Genomic DNA, 10084 nt, shown 5'->3' with positions numbered 1-10084 from the left:
TAGCTTGAAGAACCTTCCCGGTCATCTCCTTCCTCTTCCTTCCTCGTTTTGATTATCTCGTTAAGCTTGTTCCTCATGGTACCCACCTCATGTTTTTGAATACATAATGACCTTCGAACATATCAGGGGTTGATATCCTCAACCGGAGATGATCCAACCAACAAATCCATTTGCATATGGACTCATCGAAAAGTGCTCGTGTTCATGATCACCCGCTAGATAGCATCTTCAAGAACTAGGATCCTTACCTTCTTCCAAGGAAACCCGAGAAATTGGAGTAATTAATTTTCTTTTATTTGGAAAAAATGGTGCCCCGTCACCTATCACGTACCTTTATGATGCTGGTCTGTTGGCAGACGAGGCGCTTCACGCAAACAACCTACCCCGATTAACACAGCTCTGAGCCTCTGATATAAACGGGAAAAAAAACAAAAGACAAAGCCAGAAGCATGGGCCTCCCCGACTCCCGCTGCAACTCCGCCTCCGCAACCTCCTACCTTTCCAGCGACCTCCAAACCGCCGACGCTGCCACCACAGCCTCCTCCTCCGCCATGCCACTCGCGGCCCCGTTCTCCGACCTCGGCGTGCCGCTTTCCGCCTCCGACCTCCGCACCACCGCCTACGAGGTCCTCGCCGCCGCCTCCCGCGCAACCGGCGGCAAGCCCCTCACTTACATCCCTCAGTCTGCTTCCGCCGCCACCCGTTCCACCTCCTCCACATCCACCTCGACCTCCTCCTCCTCGTCCTCCCTGCAGCGCTCGCTAACGTCGACGGCGGCCACCAAGGTGAACAAGGCGCTGGGGCCCAGGTCCTCGACGGCGTCCAAAATCACGAGGCAGGCGTCGCGGAGACCAGCGACGGTGGTTGAGCTGGTGCGCGTTAAGTTGCGGGTCACGGAGCAGGACGACGCGAGAATTCGCCGTGGGCTTCTCCGCATCGCCGCCGGACAGGTCCCATTCTCATCTCGCTTCTTTTTTTGAAATGTAGCTTCACTTTATTTGTTTTCGATTATTTTTTCGGTGGTTGCTGCACTGTCGGTGGGCTGCACACTTGTACGAGATCTCGGTCTGGGTTCCACATTCCACTTACTGCCTTACTGGTGTGTGATTCGTAGACTAGTGTCGGCAAACATTGGGTGGCCAGTGACGTGTCTCAGTTTGGTGATCCCTTGAGAGTTGGGACACCATATATGGTACTATTTAGTTTCCTTGAGTTATTCTATATGGTTAATATCGCAACTGAAATGTGGTGACCACCAGCCTTTTATGAGTAAAGTGGGAAATAATGTGCTGAATTGTTTGGTGCGCCATCTTTTTTTTTGTTTGTTCTGAACTTGTCAAGCTCTAATACTAGCATAACTTGTATAGTTGAGTCACCATGAGGCATCAGTTATGCTCTGAACTTATTCATGCACTACATTAGAAAAAAATAATCATGTACAAAAAGAGTTTTAACGTCAAGATCAATTGCACTTTTTTCTTCTTCGAACAGCTAGGCAGACGTGCAGAATCAATGATTTTGCCGCTAGAGTTCCTGCAGCAGTTTAAAGTATCAGATTTCCCTCATCCACATGAGTATGTGGCCTGGCAGCTTAGGAACTTGAAGCTTCTTGAGGCTGGTTTGTTGGTTCACCCGCTTGTCCCGTTAAGCAAATCAGACATTTATGCACAGAGACTGCGGCGGATAATACATAAAGCCTATGATGGGTCACTTGAAACTGGGAAGGACTCCGAATCGGTGCAGGAACTATGCAGTGCTGTCAAGACCCTTGCTGCTAGGTCCCTCGGTGGAGGTTCTGATGAATGCCACTGGGCAGATGGCTTTCCACTTAATCTCCATATCTATCAAATGTTGGTAGAAGCTTGCTTTGATAGTGAGAATGGTACTTTGGTTGCTGAGATTGATGAAGTGATGGGGTTGTTGATGAAGACTTGGGTCATTCTTGGGATTAATCAGATGCTTCACAACCTCTACTTTACCTGGGCGTTGTTCAACCATTTTGCCATGTCAGACCAAGTAGATATCGAGTTACTTTCTGCTGCAGAGAATCAGTTAAGTGAAGTTGCAAAAGATGCAAAAACCACACAAGATCCAGATTACTGTGAAATATTGAGCTCCACTTTAAGTTCGATAATGGGCTGGACAGACAAAAGATTGCTAGCTTACCATGAATATTTCAATAGTAGCAATATTGATTCCATGCAAGGCATTGTCTCAATAGGAGTCTCAGCTGCAAAGATTCTGGTTGAAGATATATCTCAAGAATACCACATTAGAAGGAAAGAAGAGACTGATGTAGTGCGCGGCAGGATAGAAGCCTATATACGGTCATCAGTCTGTGCTGCTTTTGCTCAAGTAAGTTTATATTGTGAACTCGTTCTGCTTGGGCCCTTTTTACTGTTATCTTTTTTTTTATCTCACCAAGAGTGTCAGATAATGTTTTAACTGTACTGCAAAAGTGGACATTAAACATTGCTGATCACTGTCATTACAAGTGATTTTGGTTATTTCTTGTTTTAGGAAATGTTGTAAGTGCTAGATCTTAATAATAACATTTGACAATGTCAGTGATGTATATTAATTCTGACGTTCTCTTGGTTTGTTCAGAGAATGGAGGAGGCAGTCTCAAAGCGATCATCAAGGAATCATGTGCCAGTTCTTTCGATCCTCGCAAAGGATATTAATGACCTTGCTACCAAGGATAGAAATATGTATAGTCAAATACTGACAGAATGGCATCCGTTTGCTTTAGGTGTTGCAGTTGCAACCCTTCATTCTTGCTTTGGTAATGAGCTGAAGCAATTTATAGTTGGGATTACAAAGCTCACACCAGACACTGCTGAAGTGCTTAACGCCGCTGATAAGTTAGAGAAGAATCTGGTTAATATTGTTGTTGAAGATTCTGTGAATAGTGATGACGGAGGCAAGTCATTGATTAGACAGATGCCGCCGTATGAAGCTGAAAATGCAATTGCTAATCTGGTAAAAGCTTGGGTGAAAGAACGAGTGGACAGACTTAAAGGATGGATTGACCAAAGTTTGCAGCAGGAGGTGATCCTACTCATTTCGCATACCATATCTATAACAGTAATCTTGCGAGTTGAGTTATTTTAGATTTTCATAATGTTCTCCACGGATTTTAAGTGATGTATCCTTTCATCAATAATAATAATCTTTGTAGGCTTCTATAACTTAATTTGTGGTTAGCCTGACATCAGATTACTCTATTTCTACACGCGCAAAATAAGGTTACTCTATTTCTTTAGCTGGCTGGTGCACCTTAGAAACTACTATTGTTGTATGGACAATCGAAGGTGCTCCTTGGTGAACTGCTAATATCTGACTTGAGTATTAACTATTTATGCATTCAGCCATTCTCAACCATATGCTTAAAGTGGATATCATTGAAGGCCAAGCACTCTATCACAGTATTTTGTGCTATGTTGTGTTTTCTGATATCAATGTAGAGCAACTAATCGAGCATTCCACTAACTTTGTCAATCTGTATGCAGACTTGGGATCCACAAGCTAACAGACAGAGTTTTGCTCCTTCTTCTGTGGAGATGTTAAAGATAATTAATGAAGTTTTAGAAGCATTTTTTCAGTTGCCCATACCAACGCACTCTACTCTGTTTCCTGATCTAGCAGCTGGGCTCGATAGGATTATACAGCATTATGTCTCAAAAGCAAAATCTTACTGTGGTACGTATGAACATTAAGATATTTTACTTTTCGTACAAAACTTAGCCATGCTGAATTCATTTAATTTTGGTTCACAGAGACCCGGAGTACTCCTATTCCACAACTACCTCATTTAACGAGATGCGATGTTGGACCCAAATTGTTCAAGAAAAAGGAAAAGCCCCATGTTATTACGAAGCGTGGCTCACAAGTTGGATCATCCAATGGAAACGGTGCGTGTGCATTAGATCTTCCTAAACTCTGTGTACAAATAAATACGCTCCACTATATCCGAACTGAGGTGGAGAACCTGAAGAAGAAGGCGAGAAAATACTTGCGAAACAGTGAGTTAGCTCAGGATGGTATCACTGATGGAATGAACATCAACTTTGAGCTATCCCAGGCAAGTTGCCAAGACGGCATCCGTCAGTTGTGTGACACAACGGCATATAATGTGGTGTTCAGTTATTTGAGCCATGTTCTTTTGGACACGCTGTATGTTGGTGGTACTGCATCAAACAGGGTGGAGCCTTTGTTGAGAGAGCTTCACTCTATCCTTGGGGTGATATCTGGCATAATGTATAATGGGGTACGGGACCGTCTTATGACTGTGTTGATGAAAGCTTCCTTTGATGGATTCTTGTTGGTGCTTCTTGCTGGTGGACCAACACGCGCTTTCACCCTCCAAGACTCTCAAACCATAGAGAATGATTTCAGAGCCCTCAGAGGATTGTATCTAGCAAATGGTGATGGCTTGCCCTATGAACTGGTTGACAAGGCTTCATTGGAGGCGAAGAACATTCTGCCACTCCTCCGAACAGACACGGAATCCCTCATTCAGCGTTTCAAGCAAACAATTTCCGAATGCTCTGGATCTCCAACCAAATCTAGGTTTCCGATACCTCCCGTGCCCACCCAGTGGAGTGCAAACAACCCCAACACTATCCTGAGAGTTTTGTGCTACCGGAATGATGAGGCTGCCTCAAAATTCCTCAAGAAAACATATAATCTTCCAAAGAAGCTCTGATTTCTGTAAATTGAGATCATAAAGAAGTGCGTTTAATTCTCCTGTTTATGTTGCTTGCATCTGAAGAAAAATAACTACCTCAGTCGGAAGGTGGCAGGTCCACGCTGATAAGAAATAACTACCGCAGTCGGAATGCAGCAGGTCCATGCTGATAAGATGTAGTTATCTTTGAGTGTGTGTGGCTTCATAAGGCAAGTTATTTTCGCTTATATTGGTGTTTTTGTAGTAGTGTCAGCTTGGGAGTGATGTTTTGACACATGGGAGCGGCTTGCTTGCGGATATCTTTGGACAATGTATATATTTATGTTTGAATAGGCACTATATGATTACACAAGTACTTGGCAATAACTGTACCAAGGAAAGGATGATAGGTTTGGGCACCTGTAATATCTGATTGATATTTGCTATGTGATGTTTGAAATCATTGTTGCTCTTAGTTCCTATGTTATTTCTGTTAAAGTGTATAAATGGACCAGAAGAAACCCGCTGCCCATGGGCGGGATTTTTTTTTGCCCCGCTTGGGACCTTTATGATTTTCCCCTATTTAGTGGACAGGGTGTTTCTGCGATTATTTTTTGCCCCACTTGTGACCAGAAGAACTTTACATGCACAAACATGTCCCTCTATATGCAAAAAAAAATTCCTAATTTTTTTAACTTTTTAAAATATGTTTTGTACATACCGGGTGCATGCACCCGAGATCAGTTTTGAGTTTCAGCTATTTAGTTTGCAATCGATCTTTTGCCCTTACTTGGGACCTTCATGATTTGCCCTATGACAATTCAGGCCCACGTGAATTGGGCGCGGGTAATGGTCAAACATCCAACCACAGTAGCGTGAATCTAGGTCCGAATAGAACGGCGATGGACACATACTAGCTATTCATGTGTGTAGCAAATATACTTTGCGAGTGGATTATATAGCGGGGCGGGTTGTGGGACAGAAAATTGCACTAGCTCTCCTTTAAAACCGACTTTGTCTGTAACCTGATTTGCTCTAATCTTGCTCTTTGCGAGGGTCTTCACGGGCGCGCCGCTTGCAACCCTTGACTATTTCCATACAAAATAGGCACAAAGTAACATGAATAGTCCAGAGAAAAGCAATATATAAATTTATGAGAATTCGGAAGTAGCATAAACCTCTCAAGAAATATATTAATTGAATATCCACGTGCAAGTGCATGACATCTAATCATCGATTACTTTCGCTGCTACTGGCTGAAACTCTGATCTCGTAGCCTTCCGGTTCAACTTTGACATCTGCAAGGCATCACACTGCTCTTACATGCCTTCAGGGTACAACGTCCTACGCATCATATTTGCAGATGTTGTCGAATCCCATGTACTCGTGCTGCACGATTTTGTGAATCGCGTTGGAGATGCCGACTCCGCCTGCAGATTTCAGAGCTTTTTGTGTTGGGTTTGAAACCATATGAGCAGATGGTTGACCGAGGGGAGGGAAACCGGTACCTAGAGAAAGCGCGCTGATGAAGATCGTGAAGGACAATATGAAGATGATAAGTGACGCCCGTCCTAACAGACCGATCAGCTTCCTTGCAACGCGTTGGCCGACAATTGCAGCAAAAAATGCCAGTGTAGTGAAGAAGAGAGCTGCCCAAATTTCAGAGAATACATAGTAAGTACCAAGATAAACTTGGGAGGACCAGAGCAAAAAAGAGACGGCACCATATGGTACAGGGAACCGGTTCAGGAGGAAGTATTCAACGACGGACATGGAAGATGAGAACATCATTGCAAAGGTGGCTGTAGCACTTGAGACCTGCGGTAGTTCAAAGTAATGCAAACAGGCAAAAAAATCCAATGAATGTATGACAAGTAAATTAGAATACCATCAAATGATTGCTGAACTGAACAACGATAAAACCATGATGGAAACATGAGGTTCTTGACATGAAAAAAAAAAAAGATTTTACTTGTGGAGGGACACCAAGCTCCAAGAAGAGAGGCCCCATGATGGCGCCCCCGCCGACTCCAAGCATACCGGCTACAGCACCAGCAGTGACACCCAGGAAGCAGTATACCAGTAGCTGACGAGCTTTCAGGCTGGTTTGCTCATTCGTATTCGATGATATCACCCTCTTCCCCTGTACCAAACCTACCGCTTCATACATGGCCACCCCGACTGACACCGGGATCTTCGCATATATTCAACACGTAAGCAAACTGTGTTACTATGATACCAATAAGTGCTATATCGATTTGGATGATAATATATGGCGACATTTTTTTTGTTGCCACCAAAATCTTAATAGGAAGAAACTGAAGAAAAAGAAGAACAATATTTAAAATCTTGGAGTCTTGGGGAGTAGTTAAACTATAGAAATAACATGTAGTTAATCCAGATAGTCAATGGAATCTATATTTCCTTAAGTCTTGCAACCATCTTAAATTCTCAAACAAAGATCAATTTTGTATGCACTATGGATGAATATGGACATGAAGAAAGCCCAAAAGGTACCTGAAGTAAGTTCAAAACCCAGTACCACATAGAGCAAGTTGCCATGTAGTTCTGCAAACATGAAATAATTCATAAGAAATATGCTAAATGTCAATATTTACTATTTATTGGGATGTAATTTCATACACAATATCTTTCTTTGGAAAATGAGTTGCCTGTAGTAGTTTTCCCTTTGCAGTATTTTCCTATGGAACATGAGTTAACTTATCCAATACTAAAATAATGGATAACATAGGACATGCGGAAACTGAATAGACAAGTGCGACCTTGATTTTGTAAACAGGTTGATTCGTTTTTTGAAATAATGGCAAGGTGAATGGAAATTGGCCATATTAATATAACTACTGGCAATTGCAAACAAAAACTACTAGATAATTATTCTGGAGTTCATTTACAGTTTCAAAACGCAGTTGTGTCTCGCACCTTTGTGACCTGAAGCGCAAGGAATGCTACCCATACAAAGGCAAGAAGGCCAACCTCCTTCCAGTAAACGTTCTTCCAAATGGATACCTGCAGCATAAAACGAGCTCCATTCTTATGAGTACTTCAGATGATTTATTTTAAGGCCTGGAAATATAATGTTCTGTTATTATTTCACCGCTTCAGCTGACGGCGTTTCATTGTTTCGATAATGATCTTGCACTGGGAGGGTTTCCGTCTGGGATGCGGCATCAGGTCCTGCAGACATTGTCATGTACTCTTGTTCTTCTTCACCTGCAGATGGATGCGGCATCAGATCCTCCAGACAATGTAAGCAACAGTTGAGAAAAGGACTTCAGGTGGGGGCTTTTGCCTCCCACCGTTGAGTTGTCAAAAAAAAATGTAAGCAACAGTTTTCCCCATTTATAAATGATGAACAGTTGAGTTCATTAGTCACTTACGGGTTTGCTCTGATTGTTTTGCTTCCTCCTGAAATTGAAAGGCTTATCTGAATCCCTAATGTCGTGTCTCGTATAAAGATACAAAGAATAAAGGTACCTCGAAAAAAAATTACCCTTTTGATTATTGTTTCTTTCTTCCATGTTTCAACACCCTTCAGAAAAGCTTTAGTTGAAGTAACTGGAATTTGATTCGGAAAAGCATTCTGAAGTCAGCTGCAGGCAAAGCTAGGATAAATGGTTGCCGGAGTTTGAGGATAAAGTCTGAGCACCTATGCAGAGAATGATCAAGAGGACCGTGACAAGCCAGTAAGGGAATACCACGTTGCAAATAACCCCAATGCTGACCCCCAACATGAGCATGGGCTGTATGAGAAGTGCCAGATCATAGTCTATGACTGGCATGTCAAAAGTTGGGTGTTTCACCTTGAGGTTACAGTACACAGTTGACACAGCAGTCCCCATGATCATACCTGTGGCAGAGTACACTATCTCAATTTTTCTGAGAACTATTATGTACCTAGCAAATCTTGAAACTATACATTCTTTTGTGGTGCTTTTTTTCTTTCTCTTCTTCTATTCTAACCTTTTGTATTATGGTACATGTTCAGAGAAAATCCATGTTCAATCAAGGGAATACATTTGAATTGCATGTTGTACTTCAAGACTGCCTATTTTTACATTACATAGTTCAGAAGAGAAAAGTTTGGTAACGAGAATGAACTGAATCCTTACATTTTGACATGGCCGCGGAAGACTTGGGATCAAAGCCAATGATCAAGATGAGCATCGGCACGAAGATCCCACCCCCACCTAGTCCCCCAATGCTACCGAGCGCTGCTCCAAAAAATCCGATGAATGACCCCAACACAATTTGCCATCCAAATTTCATGGGCTACATACAAAGACACGATGAAACTTGCCAAATTACATGGCACCAAAATTGACACCGAATCTTGCGTCCAGAAAGAAGTGTACAATGGGTGGCAACCATGAAAGTCAACTCAATTTTAACTAGCTAACGCTAAGCAAGTTAATTTGGTGGTTGATTGAACTTACAAACTTGGCAAACACATCTCGAAATTAACACAGAAGAAAGCTTTCTGTTATTACCGGCCACACGTGGTGGTAAGTGGTTCCGCCACTCTGCCGCACAGACTTGGCCACCTCGCGCAGCAGGTAGCTCGCTTCCTCCTGCAGCGGCACGGTGCCGGTGAACGACAGCCCCCTGTCGGCGGCAGTGGCAGCGACAGCGCAGGCCACACCCAGGCCCCAGCACTGCAACGATCTGCAATTTCGTTCCCATTTTGTAGCCCCTGCAAATTCAATGGAAGGTGGAATCTTCGAGATCTCGTTGGGCGCAACAACCACATAAACGGAGAAAATTCAGCACGCCGGAGATGTTTTTTGAGCAGGAAGACTTGACGATGTTCACAAAAAACTTTACGAACCTGTGCAGGAGCAGGACCGAGAAGGGGCTTTCAAGGTGATTTGTTCGAAAAAACAAAGGTAATTTGAGAGAGAGAGAGAGAGAGAGAGAGAGAGAGAGAGAGAGTTGCAAAGAAACAGGAGACAAAGCTTGGCAGGAGACGCCGGTTGGAGATGATCGCTGACTGGGAGCGGTTCCAGGATCATGGGAAAACGCGGAGGCAAAACGACGGGAATTAGCCACTCAGAAGTAAGACGCGGACTTTTGGGACCCGTCTACGCCCAGAGGCTCACATCGTGTGTGTTTAAGACTACGAAGTATCATAGCTTGTATTATGCATCATATGCATGCAAAAACTGATGTGTCACATCAATTAATGATGAAAGAGATGATAGTGGTATCATGGTTAGATACCGTATCATAGCACGTAAAGCTAGATAAACTAGATGATACCCCGCGCGTTGCTGCGGAAATTTTTAACATATAAAAATACATGAATAAAATACTTAGATATACAATAAATAAGAAGAAAAATGACCATTCATATGTAGTAGAATCATAAAGATAGTAAAATGTGAATTAAGCGGCTGA

The 10084-nt window shown here is 43.0% G+C and overlaps 2 protein-coding genes across 2 annotated transcripts; one reads left to right on the top strand and one right to left on the bottom strand.

Moving 5' to 3' along the window:
- Positions 1 to 425: 425 nt before the first annotated feature.
- On the top strand, positions 426 to 5144 carry LOC127301069 (protein unc-13 homolog). The gene is made up of 5 exons (XM_051331284.2): positions 426 to 950; positions 1492 to 2355; positions 2608 to 3051; positions 3513 to 3702; positions 3780 to 5144. Exons 1-5 carry the CDS (start codon positions 450 to 452, stop codon positions 4706 to 4708), a joined length of 2928 nt encoding a protein of 975 aa, XP_051187244.1. The 5' UTR covers positions 426 to 449; the 3' UTR covers positions 4709 to 5144.
- Positions 5145 to 5793: 649 nt separating this feature from the next.
- Positions 5794 to 9812, bottom strand: LOC127301068 (sulfite exporter TauE/SafE family protein 3). The gene is made up of 13 exons (XM_051331283.2): positions 9516 to 9812; positions 9178 to 9380; positions 8800 to 8959; positions 8337 to 8537; positions 8181 to 8245; positions 8068 to 8095; positions 7785 to 7900; positions 7610 to 7696; positions 7187 to 7237; positions 6642 to 6863; positions 6394 to 6487; positions 6178 to 6318; positions 5794 to 6099 (listed from the first exon to the last, which is right to left on the bottom strand). Exons 1-13 carry the CDS (start codon positions 9697 to 9699, stop codon positions 6014 to 6016), a joined length of 1638 nt encoding a protein of 545 aa, XP_051187243.1. The 5' UTR covers positions 9700 to 9812; the 3' UTR covers positions 5794 to 6013.
- Positions 9813 to 10084: the final 272 nt, after the last annotated feature.

This window comes from Lolium perenne, chromosome 7 (assembly GCF_019359855.2).
Source record: "Lolium perenne isolate Kyuss_39 chromosome 7, Kyuss_2.0, whole genome shotgun sequence".
Taxonomy (NCBI): Eukaryota; Viridiplantae; Streptophyta; class Magnoliopsida; order Poales; family Poaceae; genus Lolium; species Lolium perenne.
This window is presented reverse-complemented; position numbering and strand designations above follow the sequence as displayed.